We start from the raw sequence: 14,340 nt of genomic DNA on the forward strand, positions 1-14,340 counted from the left end.
TCTGGGTACTTACGGTATTTATACTTTTTTATTCATTTTTCAAATGCTTGCTAAAGGAAGTTCTAAAAATAACTTAGCTCGTGAATTAAGTATAAAGGAATCAGTTACTTGGGTAATTAAATACCAAAGTAACTACTGTAGGTAATTAAATATGAAATAGATCAATCCATTTAGGTAATTGAGTACTAAAGAAATGTCATGTTTTAGGTAATGAAGTGCTGAATTACTTGATTATTTAAGTCGTAAAGTAATGCACTACTAGGTTTAATTAAATACTAATTAAGTCAATTACTTTAGAACTTAAATACCTAAAGTGATTGATTATTTTGTATAATTAAGTACTAAATTAATTGATTGTATGAGGCATTGAAGTACTAAAGTACTCAATTACTGTAGGTAATTGGTAATTCAATACTTTAGTACTTGATTCCTTTAATACAAGCCATTTTTAGACAATCCATTCGCCAAGCTCTTGATAAATTTTGAAAAAAACATGAGTACCTGGGATTTATCATCCTCTTAAAAAAAACGTAAAAATACGTCTTTTGGGATTGAATGAGTTTATATATATATATATATATATATATATATATATATATATATATATATATATAATCATGCATTATTTTCATGAAATCCTCCTACGTATTTAATGTTAAATAAAAAATTCTTAAATGAATTAATCAACTTTCGCTTGGATAATTTGGAACCGTTTGATTCAATTTCCTATCAGGGAATCTACTGTGCGCAACTGTAAAGTCCCACTAAAACAGGAATAGGAAAATTAGCGCTTATTAATAGCACAGTCTACTCACCTGAAAAGATGGCATAGTGTGAAAATGATCCCTCCTGCTTCTTTAGACTCTTCTGCTACTTTTGTTTGTACTTCCACAAGCGTCAACGCTGCTTCTCACTTGGGGGAAAAAAAATGTGAGTCAAAGTATCACAACTCTTCTTCACACCCAACTAGCGTGCAGCTGGGATTGTCTCAAGGCTTGAACAAATGCTTTTGTCTGTGTATGCAAAAACAGCCTCTCGCAAATCTTCACATCTTGAAACTGAAAAACCACATAACGTCTAAGCGTAATTGAAAGAGAAACAACTCGATCAAATTTTGCGGCATGACGAGACCAAGGCCGTATCGCCCAACTCTTCCACTCGCGATAATTGGAAATTCACATATTACAACATCCATCAAATTCTTAGAACGGCAAAGCCGTTTTCACTGAAGCTCACCGGGGATTTCCAAGGGAAATAAAAGTTTGCTTTTTTTTGCTTTTTTTTTTCAGAACACGCCGCATCTCGTGCCATTCCCGATCTTGTGCTTTTACAAACAAAACCCCACAGTGATATTTCGATTTTGGTAAGACTCCAATCGTATTTTTCCTGCTTTATTGGAGGAGTCTCAACGCCGCCTCGCATTTATACATATAAATGCGGCTTGTGTGCTTCACAGTTTAGAGTGCAGAGTTTGCATGTTCTCCCCGGGCCCGCGAGGGTATTCTCCCACCACTCAGCTTTCAAACGGTGGCTTTTTAAAAAGGCAAATTAATTGAATCCATTCCATTTATTGCCTAGCCCTAGTCGACAGAATTTGTAGCGGTATGTCCATGGAACCCGGCACTACTCCTCTTAAATGCTACTATGCTGTTCGCAAATATCAAAAGTTGTGATCTACTGGGAGCCGCACACACCTCTCACTGCCCCTTCTCAATTGCGACCCTGCAAACACTTTCCTCATAACCGTGGATGAGTCCAATACTGATCTTTTTTTTTTTTTCAAATTTTGTTCCCATTTTATTGGTTCATTTTGATTAATCCCCGAAATAACTACGTTAATATGAAAATGATTTGTTAGTGACACGTTTAGGAGAGTGTTGCAGGCGTTTCTGACATGGTGCTTTAATTACGATGCCTATGAGCTGCGTTTCACCTCGATTTTCTGAATCCTGTCCAGTGAATGAGAGGAAATACTTGACAGCAGCAGGAAAGGTTTCACTTTGGCACTCTGCCCTCACTGCATTCATGTCAAATGTCCCAAGAACGAGAGTCATTGTGTTCTTCCAGGCCTTCACATGGACCTATTGGAACAGCACCAAATTGCCGTTACATTGTGAATACGCCGATTAAATCTTCAAAACTTTATTGTAAACAGTCAACGGCTACGCTATATAGCGCAACTGCACGTATACTTGACATGGCGCAAGCGACTTCAAGGTTCAAGTTTTTGCCCAGATAACACTCATAGTGTTATTCTTTATTCAAGCGCCGTAATATTTCTGCCCCTTTACTGCGAGAGAATAAAAGATAGATATATTCAGCACTATAATAAAGCAATGTTTGGCATTTAAACCCAGTTGATATAATGACTCATTCACTGCCAGTGACGCCTATAGACGCCCAAAGATCAATTTTACAGGGCTGGCATGAATAAATTATTTTGTTCACTGCCTTTAACATGATTTCTAAACACAGTTCATTGAGGCTAATCTTTTTTTTTTTTTTAACCGACTGAAGGAGACAAAAAAAATTGTGTAAAGCCTTGACGCCGGCTCGGTTGACCTCTTGTGAGGTACGCTGAGTCACAGTGGTGTCTTGTGTGGTTTGAGTTGGGCTGCCACATTTTTGCGTGGGATATTTATTTTCCCCACACAATTTTGTATGGTTTTGACAGACTTATGACCCTTGGGGAGTTTAGATTTGGATGTTGCACCCTGTTCTCCTGATAGCACATTTACACTAATTCGACCTTCCAATTACAGTGCTTCAATGATTAATCATTGCGCCTCTTCATGAAACCATCATGTCAAATGCAACAACGTTAAAATAGCCACTTGTATTCATATGTACCAACTCTTTATTCACCATTAACAACTTTTGACAGACTGGAGTTTAAAGGTGCTTAAAAAAAATCATATAATATAAATGAAACTAAAGCGCCATTGTTTATGATTGCCTGCAAGACTTCATGGTTTGTTTTTATGACGAGAGGAAAAATGCCCATCCCTGGACTGATATCACATGAAATAGAATAATGAAGCAGACTACAAGTCTCTTGTGTAACTTGAGATTGCTTGAGGCCTTTTGTCGGACTTTCCTCATATCCTCAAATGCCCTTTCACTTCTTCACTTCGGTTCATTGTACATCCTAATTCAAAGTCTTGTTTGAATATTTCTTCTTATTTTGGACAGTAAAATAGTTTTTGGATCTGAACGACAAGACGATCCAGCAATCACCGTAGCGAGAGAAAAAGCAATGATTGTGTACTGAGCCTTTATCAGACAGATGACATCCGGCTAATTATTGAAACAAGGCTCGCTTCTTTTTTTTTCTTCCCCACTATTGATTTGAAGCCATTTTCCGAGCCACCTTATCTAATGTTGACAAATTAGAAATCAATTAAGACTGGACAAGGCGAATCCTGAACTGAAGAGCAGTAAAATAACTACTGTGCAAGAACTGAATTTAAAATGTAATTCAAAATAAAAGCAACTGCTTTTACTCAAATATTGAATATTCACACCTATACGCCATGAAATACATATGCAGGGATAAAATGACAATACCCAAAGGCACATTTTTTCCCCAATTAAAAAAAGAAACATTAAAAGAACACTTTTGAAACCTAGCCCAATGCTAAAGACAATGTATTCCTCCATTGACATGCTAACAGGAAATTAGCATTGACTTTGGTATTGATGTTCTTTCAAATAACAAATATTCACACGCAAACGCTGTGGAAAGACATTGTCATAAGTAACATAACACTATTTAAAGTCACATTTTTTCCCAATCGCTGAAACACAAGTGATATTAAAGAGCCGTTTTTAAAATATCCTTTGTGCTAATGCTAAAGTAAATGTAAATTCCCTTTGATATGCCAACAGGAAATTAGCATGGACTCGGGAGTTATATTCCTTTAAATAAACACAGTGGAAATACATATTTACAGGTGATATAACAACACTCAAAGGCACCTTTTCCCCCAATCTCTGAAAAACAAAGTAGGTTAAAATAGCAATGAAACACGCTGCTGTTGTCCAGATGGAACTGACCAAGCGGAAGAAAGTCCGAACATTTTCTGCTTTTTCGGGGGGGAAAAAAGGGGAAGGCTTCCCGAAGAGGTGTCATTTATTCGGGATCAATCGAGAACCATTTTAAATGTTATCAGGTGTGTCCGTCTCCTTCCTCCAAACCTGGAAAACCGGTGGCGGGATGAGAATCTCATGCAAAGCAAAGAGCTGAAGAGTCCTGCACAATGGCCCCATCCTGCAAGCGACTGATTTGTATTACAAATCGTTGACGGGTCTGAGTGGCTCTTTGCATACACCGCCCCTGCCTATAGTCTTGAAATAGCAGGAAGCCCCCGGGCCAGAGCCTGCACTGAGATAATGCAGCTTTACCTTTGCGTGGAAGTCGGCATGGCTTATTGCTCTGCTCTCGGGGACATCCTGTTTGCTTACATTCCTGGAAGTGCAAAAAAGGCATTGCGACATCAGGAAGACTACTCGCCATTCGTTTTGCACAATTGTTAGAATATTCATTTGCTTTATTTCCAGTCAGTGTTGTGGTTACACGAGAGCCTGCTAAATTCTTTTCTCAAACTGTTAATCTGTTCCCCTGAAATTCGATCCGCGTTCGGGCTCGCATTCCTCGCAACCCCCCCCAACATGCCGGAGTGCCGAGTTTTCATCTTTGCCCTCCATCTGATCTCACATTTGCGCAGACCTACACCAGACTGTTTGTTTTCCTTGGAGGAAGCATGAATGAAGCGCATGCTGTCACAAGATTTATTGCAGAGGTCCACTCAGACTTTTATCATCCCAGTGGCTACCAGCTACCTCATTTGATCTCACTACATTCTCTGCAAACTATACAATGCGGCGCCGTGATATCGGAGTTGACTTCCTACACACGTACCTCAAATCATCTTTCCGCATTGAAATGAGTGTAAATGAAAAGGAACTCAATTGGTTTTGTCACATGTTTTACTTAAGTTCAATGGACATGGGACATAGCCTTCTGGCGTGTGCACCTTGGCCACCAGGGGGCAGTATAATACAGGAATACAAACAGACAATCACATATGTGACTGCAGTGAAAGTCGTTCTTTGCGGAGGATAAAGAAAACCAGCAACACTATCTAATTTTCATTGTGATTACGGCTTTAGCGTCAAGGAATAAAATAATTTGATGACCGGCAATATTCTCATTTAAAATGTGGGCTGTGTTGCAAAGCATATCCTCAAACGGTAGTCGGTCAACCATTAATAACAATTAAACACACCCTAAATCAGGAGCATCCAGTTGACAAAAGCAAGTCACGTGAATACAATGAAAATTAGCTGACTTAGCTGCTCATACTTCAAATTTTTGCTCACAGGTCGTACAAAATAATAGCTAAACGGCGAGACACTGAAATGTAATTTGATGATTGCCAAACTGTACAAATCATTGGTGCAAGTCCTCCAACTAAAGGCTTTTCTCTAACCTCCTTGCCGGTCTTTTCAGAAGCTGCATGATGCTGTAAATGGACACCGCAATTCCCTGGACACCAATTCTTGTGAAATGTATTTGGCTTTTCTGCAGCGCTGATGTTTTCAAGCGGTCAGGTACCAGACACACATTTTTATTTGCTATTTCAAATCTTCAAGCCTACATGCTAAAACATGAAAATGAATGAATGAATAACACTTCGTAGCCCTACTCCTTAATGTAAAATGTTGTATTGTTGCTCAAGATGAAAGAATCTGCACAATAAAACATTTTTAATGCATAGCCATCTGGGGTAGGCCGCAAATCCTCTCACTGCCATCTGCTGGTCATTCTAAGTGCATCTTGCTAATACTGTCCAGTTTATGAAATAAAGTAGAGGGATTGTCACAATTAAAAAAAAATAAACTACAGTATATCACTTTGTATTATGTACTTGTCAGATGAGTATAAGACATTTGCATTGAATGTTACGAATGTTGCTTTTTGAACATTTCTGTCCATTTTTATTGAACTATTCAAGCACAGTGTTAATCTTCTCATTTCACAGTGTCTCGCAATAACACGTTTTAGGAATTAAATCTTTGCATTGTTTTGATGAACACTCGTTAACTTGGATACTGTATCTTATTGTTAGTCATTGTTATTGTGTTTCCGACTAGATATTTCTGTGTGGCACGCACGCAGTTGTGTATTTGAAAAAAAAAAAGAAGCGCGTATTTTCATCACAGTTTGTGCGTTGAACAAATGCCAAAGCGTACAAGAAGCAGAAGAACAAGGTGAGCGGTTCGGCTGTTTGTGTGTGTGGTGGAGGTGGTGATGGTGGGGGGGGGGGGGGGGGGGGGGGGGTCTCTGTCACACACACACACAAACACACAGACACGTGGGCGTGACCAAGCGCCAAGAGCGGGACGCCGCGCCGCTACGCCGCGCGCCCATTGGCCAAAAGCGATCTAAGGCGGAAGTGCACGGAGCAGTGGGGATTCCCCGAGGGAAGTTCCCAACTCCTCTAAGTAGGCTATGTAAAAACACACACTTCGCCATATCCTCAACTCAACTTCCTAACTCTGCGTGCGTATGTGTTTTTCTATGTGTGTATGTGAAGAAGATGCTGCCTACAAAATAAATTCGACTTTCATCCCTAGTAAAGGTAAGTCTACGCTCAGAAGCATTGGTGACGTAATGGTGGACGCAAGCAAATTGATCGGCATTTATCTCGAATTACCGAATAGCGCTTTACACATCTGTAAAATATTTTTTTTAACTATTCTCATGTGCGGTGAATTTTATTGCAAACCAGCCGTAGATCGGAGAGGGGGTTGCAAAGTTAAGAGAAGTAGACTTGAGCGTACGATTTCTGCACATGGAAATGGATTCATGTATGCCATATTGATCCAAGAAGCTTTTCGAAAGGCGACGGGGCACAGCCGCCCGGTGTAGAATATTTAGCAAGCCTCGGTCTCATTTTACTCGTTTTGAAGTTTGATGTTGGGTTATTTTAAGGCTTAAGTTGCAATCGTATTTTTTTTGCATGAGAGTACAATCCAGTTAGAGGAAGTCTACTTATAGGAATTGCTTTGTCACGGTCATCAGATTTACATTTAAGAGAAATATGTCATCGTTATTTCCTAAAAGCGCAATGATTTCACTGGGTCACTGCAGGTATCTGTATCCCTTCTAACGTTTGTATAAACTACTTGAAAATCTCAACTTGTATTTCACAACGATCTCCCTCTAAATTGTCTGCTCGTTGCATGAGGAAATTGACGAAATAGCCGTTAAACTGTTGTTATATATAATTTGTTTTTCTTCCCATTAGCTTCTACAAGCCAGGCAAACCCCCCATCTCTCACCGCATACACAGTTTGATAAATTACATTGATTTATTTATTCACTTGTAAACTAAGACAGTTAAGGATGCAAAATGTATGTTAGCCTCTTATCGGCAGGTATGACGCTTCACCGGAAATGCCACTATGTATTCTCAAACTTTTATCAAAATGACATTAACTTGTTGACAGCAGTTGGATAGGAAATATATATATATATATATATATATATATATATATATATATATATATATATATATATATATATATATACACATATACGTATACGTATTCGTATTCGTAATGTTCAAGAAATTCCAAAACTGAAGTACGACTTGACAAACGGATACCGACACTTCCCAAGCTTACTTTTTCAATGTCTAAAAATAATTTTTAAAGACACTGCCATTTTTTTTTGCTGATTACATTGTTTAGTAATTTCCCACCTGTCACTCAGTGAACTCCTGACAATGTTTTGCACCGACAGGTTCCATGTCAGCTCTGTCAGTGATGTTTGTGTCGCACACGGCATGGAGAGGAACATTGGAGACCAGCTCAACAAAGCTTTCGAAGCATATCGCCAGGTCTCCATTGAAAAGGATAACGCCAAAAAGGAGCTGCAGAAAATGGTATGGGCGCAAATGACTTCTATTGGCTAGACTGCTTTAAGGTTTGTTAATTTCTTCACCGTCTTGTTAGTCCCAGATGTACCAGGAGTGACAGCGATTCACCGTTGTTACATTGCAACAATCACAGGCCTCAAGCTTAGGTATACGTGCGGACTCTAGTAAACGTCTAATTGCAAAGCTGTCAAACATTCTTCCTTTATAATTATGATCATTAGCGGTTTTAATTGATGCTGTCAGAGAGGTTCGAATTTATTGTTATTTGTTGTTGCCAGGGTTGGGGGAAAAAAATGCCATGTGATATGTCAGAAAATCTTGTGACTTCTCTGAGAACCATTAAACCTGAAAATGAGATACACATAGTTAATTATCAATTACATGCGAAAATTATAAATGACCGCGCACAAAAAACTCAAATGGCAGCCCCATCGGTTTGAAAATCATGCTCCGTAACCGCTATGTGTACTTGCCATTCCTGCTTGAAGTACCAGCAAAATGTATTTTTACAGACTGAATATTATCAGGGACACACTGAAAAACTGCAAAGGCAGATCGAAGACCAGCAGCAGCTGATTGCACAACTCAAAGCGCAGCTGTCTGCAACAAGAACGCCATCGGGTGAGTGATCTGATCGTCCCATCAGTTTCTTTGCTGAAAACATATTTTCATGGAGTCTTTTGAATCACATGCATCGGTATTATGGAGATCGCTCTGTATTCTGTATGTTTACTCTCTTTTGCCTTCGAAGGGGAGGTGAAATGCGAGTCGTGCGACCATCTCCTTGATGGGGCCAGCGCACATGACAAAACGCAGCATACGGTATTGGGGCATCATCTTGCTTTTTTTTTTCTTTTTTTGTTGAAACCAAGCACGACGATTAGAGTTTGCAGAACTAATTGTCTCCCGTTTCCTTGCCGACCTTAAAGGGGAAGTCAACCCAAATATTGTCTTTATCTGGATTATATTGTATTGTATACACGAACATGACATTCCGGTTTTGTGAAAATGAATAAAGCACCTAAATTCACATATTTTTCACCATCTCAAGGAGCAGCCATTTTGCCACTTGTCAAACGAAAATGACATCAACTTCTCACCTCTTATCAGAGTTTAGTCATGTGACATTGACAAGCTGAGGTGTGATTGGTCATTGGCCCTACGCAACTGTGATGTCATTTTCAGTAATGAGTAAGTGGCAAAACGACTGTTCTATTGAAAAGAATAAAAACTGGTAGATTTTGCTGTTTAATTCATATTACACAAGCACAATATCAATCATAACACTGTGTTTTTAAAATAGAGGCTTTGCATTAGAGAATATTACTATAAAATAAGAATTTGGGGGTTGACTTCCACTTAAAAGATACAAGTAAAAACAACTCGAAGAATTGTTTTGGCACCAACAACATGTTGGCTCAAACATCTTTAGTTCTTGCTAATATTGTATGGGTTCGATATTGGTATCAGCCGGTACTCTTGGGTGCAATATTGGTATTGTATCAGATGTGAAAAAGCTGTATCGGGACACAACTAAAACTAATGGCTATTTTCTGTTTGTTTGACGCATATATTTTTCGTTGTTGTAATTTTTAATCCGTGATCAGAAAACTGAGTATCAGTACACGCCCGTCCCTAAATTTACATTGATTTTCTTTTTGCAAAGGCATAATGAAAGATGGTTGTTTTCATTTATTTTTTTACTGTTGTTAATCATATTGTTGTAGTTCAGGTTTAGCCGCCAGTCTGTGTGCTTGTGGTCACGCAAACGTTAGCGTCACGCGGGCAATTTCTGCATGTGTGCTTTCTGTAACTTGCAAGCTTGCCCTTTTGAAAATAAGACTTCAGTCATGAAGGGACTTGTTGGAGGTTTCAGGTGGCAGTGAGATGCTTTCAGGAAACCTCAGGGCCTTTGTGAGTTGCTAAATAGAAGTTTGTGGGAAAAACTAAATATAAAAGTCTAAATGTTATGACAACAATGAACAAGTAGATATTTGGCTCCTACAACATTTTCTTTTTTTTATCTCACCACAGGAGCTAGATATATTTTTTTTTTGCATGTTATTTTACAATGCAGTCATTAGATATGATGTCATCGGTTAAAAATGCTTCATAACAAACGCCAAGTGAACGTCTCCATCTGCACTTGGACGTCACAAGATGGTGCTAGAGGCCAAGTTTGAGTTGGGACTCTAGCACGCACAATTGCAGATTTAGCTACTTGCATTATATGTTTGTATACCTCAATCAAAACTATGTATTTATATACCCCCCCCCCCCCCCCCCCCCAGGAGGCTATAAGCACCGCTACTGTTGCTCCACTAAAGACTGTCACTTGCAGCATTGACTAGTAAGTTTTTTTTTTTTTTTTTGTCTTGATTTGTGTCAAGACAGGACACACGTTTAAGTTGTGTGCTTGTGTGGCATTTGTTTGTCAGCCAGGACATGCTGGACGCACTGGAAGCCATACACGGTACCTTTAGGCAGCTTCGCTCTCTATCTCGAAGGCAAAAAGATCACCTGAAGAGATTCCGCGGTGGAGTGGAAACTGCAAACGGTACTTCAATATGATGATGTAACAGATGGGCTCTAGAAAGTCTACACCCAAATTTCAGAAAACGCACTTGATAAAATATTGACGCACAGGTACTCTAATTGGACACATTAAGGTTCTTGAAATATTTTGAGGGACTCTATCAGAGGTCTAAAAGTCCTTTTTTTTCCCCTGTTTTGCATCATGAATAAAGCCTCATGGAATGAAAAAAGAACCAAGCAGGAATTGTGCATGAGACACTTAGCTATTTGAACCATGATGGCTAATCAGTGTGAAAATCTGAGCAAACAGCATACACCAGCTCCTTACAAAATACGAAGCTGTTATTAGTATATCTTTTCTTATTCAAAGGTTTTAATTTAAATGAACATATACAAAAATAAAGCCAGATCTCGTGGTTGCGTGTCTCATGCAACATTTATCCAGCGATTAACTTCTAGAGTGGCTGCAAATTATTTGTTATCCTTTCACCTGCCACGTTAGGCAGATGTGCACAGGTATCAGTAACAGTGCTCAGTTTTTATTGACACTTCCGAAAAGGTGTTAATATCCACTTGCAATATGTTTCTTTTTAGTTGTCAATGTAGTTCAGTGGTATAGAGCTGCACTAGATGTTTTAAAGAATTAGTTTGCTCTATTTAGCTCTATGAGAAGGCCAAGGGTGAAGACAGACGCGTATAGAGGTTTATAACAAAATGGATCACAATTTAAACTGACTCATGAAAATGATCTGGGCGTAAACGATGGTACTCCTAGCCTGATATTATGTTGCACAAGCATTTGAGGAAATCACTGTAGTCTGTCTCTCTAATTATAAATGACAGTTTTTACAAATTTGACAGGTACATGTTTAAAATAGGAGTGTTTATATGAATAGCTACAGCTCTTTGTCAAAATAATACACTGGTTTAAGAAAAAAACTAAGATTTTATGTTGGGAAAAAAAGAGCTGTTCCAAAATTCTACTAATATAATTACCCAGATATATTCTGTAATTTACTGATTTCACAAAGCTTCACAAATTTTCAGTTTTTGCTTGGGCCCAACTAATATAGATTTTTTTTTTTTTAGGCCAATGCTGAAAAAGTATCTATCTATAAATAATGCTACCAGTGTTACTTGTATACAATTGCTGTAAACGGTTAGACATAAAGGCCAAAAGTTAAACTTGACCAATTGGCCTATTTATGGCCAATTGAACCCCAAAGCCTATCTTTGCTGCTTTTCCTCATAAGTGCATGCTGCTTAATGTCATTTAACTGCGTTGAAGCATATCTAACTCATTTCATTCCTTATTTCCACTCGGGGGGCATTCAACTGTAAATTTTGACAGCTCTCGTCAAAATTTGAGCGAGAACTGGCAACGTTTTTGGGCTGTGAAATGATGTCAAGTCATTTGGAACAACCTGTGTTTTGATTGCCTAAGTGACAGGCACCCGCGCGGATGCATCCATCGTGTTCATTTGAGTAGGGAAGAAAAAAAAAAAACAACTTTTCAAATGTTTCTGTGCCACACGACAGATCAGCAGTTCTCCATGCCAATCCAGTGCACGGACCGCGCGGCTGAACCCGAAGCGCCGTTTTTCTTGGCGTCAAGGTCGACGGCGGATCTTCCGCTGGCGCCGACTTCGGGGCTGGCGTCGCGCGGCGCCGGCCCCGACGACCGCGACTTTGTAGACTCGCTCACCAAGTTCAGCGTCAAATTCCCGCCTCCCGTGGACAGCGAGTACGACTTCCTGAACAGCGCCCCCGAGAGGCACGCCGCTCCAAGGCGGCCCCTCGGCGGCGCGCCGGCGGCGGCGGCGGCGGCCGACGACAAGGAAGAGGAGGAGCCGCCCTCGGAACTGCCCGTGCCTTTTGTCATGCCGACGTTCCCCTCCCACACCGCGTCCTCCCCGCTCTCCCAGGAGGACGTTCGAGGCCCCCAGCAGGTGAGAAGCAGGTCTGAGAAAAGTAGTAGCAAATTATCAGTTTGTGCTTGCGCTTTGCTAATAGAGGAGCGAAAGTGTGTGAAAGTCCAAAATAAGCGCCGCGTCTGAACTCGAAACACATTATCACGTAATGAGCGCTAATCCCTTGTTTTTCTGTTGAAACTCTCCGCTTGCTATCTGCTGGTATATTGACTGGAAGGTGTGAGCCAGATGGAAGTGCCGCCCGTGTCACAATCTGACGATTATGCGTACCTTTTTTAATTGTGAAGCCATTTCATACGACGGTTGTAAAAGTAACGTAATTGGACGCTCGAGAATCACCTTTTGGTTTCGCTCTCCTTCCCGTAATTAGGCCTGCGCTTATTGAGTAGTTTTGATTTCCCGTCAGATATCCTTCCAAAAGATTCCAGCGCGTTATCAAGTACGAAATTAATCCGTTCCGGGATTGGGGTCGTGAGGCGACATCGTCGTAGGGCGCGCGTAGGAACCTATGCTAACTAGCTAATGCGGAGAAAACCAAAATCGGAACAAGAGCAAATTTTAGTCAGCTGACATTTTTGAAAACCGTTTCATATTTCGGACCCTGACAGAAACAATTTTTTGTTCTTCTAAAACCAACTTATCTTTATTTCTGACAGTGCTTTCAATTTGAATGGCCATCATTTATCGATTATCTTTTCATATCAAACATCGTTTTCTAAAAAAGAAAATCTCTTTTTCTTGGCCCTAGTCTCTGTGGAGCCCCGATCTGTGCGAGGGCGCCGACGCGGCGACGCCTCAGGGCGGCATCCCGGATAAATGCGCTTTCTGCCACGCCGTGGTTCCTCAGGAGCAAATGAACAGCCACCTCTACTCACATTTCTCACCCAAGGACCAAACGTATCGCTGACTTTGTCCCGCCGCGGAACAGAAACCTCATGTAAGCGTGGCCCAGTGCCGCCCGCCCGCCACAAAGTACCTTCACCGTACAGGACACTGCAATGAGACTTGAATCCATTTATTTAATACTGAAGAATTGAATGTTACAGTCCCAGTATATTTGTTTGGTTTTTAAATAGCTGAGGTTTTATTATGATGCATATTGAGGAAATAAAGCCAATTTTGAATCTTTTTTTTAAAGGTGGACCAACATGTATTCATTTTTTTTTCCATGTAGGGATGATGAAAGAAAATCTGCTTTAAAGGGAAAGTCGACCCCTACATGTTTATTTCACAATACCATATTCTATGCAACTCTACATGTCTCATCACAGTATTATGAGGACTATTGTGTTTGCAGAATATGAATTACCAGTAAGTTGCATGGTCACCCAAAAACACAACATCACAATATTAAAAGTGAAGTTTTAAGTTTTTTTGAAATTTTGGTCCAAATTTTAGCAACATAAAGTACTAGCACCCATGTGCTACAACACTCCCCTATGTTCCGTACAATATTTTTCACATTATAGGCACACCAGATATGCGGTGCGCCTCTAATGAATGGTCTGTTTTAAAACTGTTTTCATGTATAGGGTACACTGCAATATAAGATGCATAGAATAGAAGCTACAGTAGTGGGGTTGCGTTATGCATTCACTAGATGGAGCTGCGCTAAAGGGAATGTCAACAAAACAACCAGATAAGTCAATCAAACTTTTTAATCAGAAATTAAGAATAAAGATGATGATCTGAAAAGTGGGAAAAAATGTCTCTTGATTACATTAAAAGACTGTTCAGATCAATGCCAAGACGAATCAAGAGTTTAAAAGAATACAATTAGGATTCAATTAAATATTAATATCAAATTGCTCCCAAAAACCTCAAAATATATTGTTTTGTTCATTCAAAAACTTTCTGGATTTATTTTATGAAATTAAAAAAAAGGAGGGAGTGGAGTGGGTGCGCCTTATCCCCCAATAAATTATTTA

General features: G+C 39.7%; 1 protein-coding gene across 1 annotated transcript; it reads left to right on the forward strand.

The window, feature by feature from the left end:
- Positions 1-6,498: 6,498 nt before the first annotated feature.
- tank (TRAF family member-associated NFKB activator) lies at positions 6,499-14,042 on the forward strand. Its single transcript, XM_088415326.1, is given in 9 exon segments — positions 6,499-6,644; positions 7,811-7,952; positions 8,459-8,567; positions 8,698-8,768; positions 10,238-10,296; positions 10,385-10,503; positions 12,021-12,430; positions 13,161-13,295; positions 13,297-14,042. Coding segments are annotated over 8 exon segments (1,059 nt in total). The 5' UTR covers positions 6,499-6,644; positions 7,811-7,853; the 3' UTR covers positions 13,354-14,042.
- Positions 14,043-14,340: the final 298 nt, after the last annotated feature.

Source organism: Hippichthys cyanospilos, chromosome 5 (assembly GCF_059441005.1).
Source record: "Hippichthys cyanospilos isolate Australia breed blue-spotted pipefish chromosome 5, RoL_Hcya_1.0, whole genome shotgun sequence".
Taxonomy (NCBI): domain Eukaryota; kingdom Metazoa; phylum Chordata; class Actinopteri; order Syngnathiformes; family Syngnathidae; genus Hippichthys; species Hippichthys cyanospilos.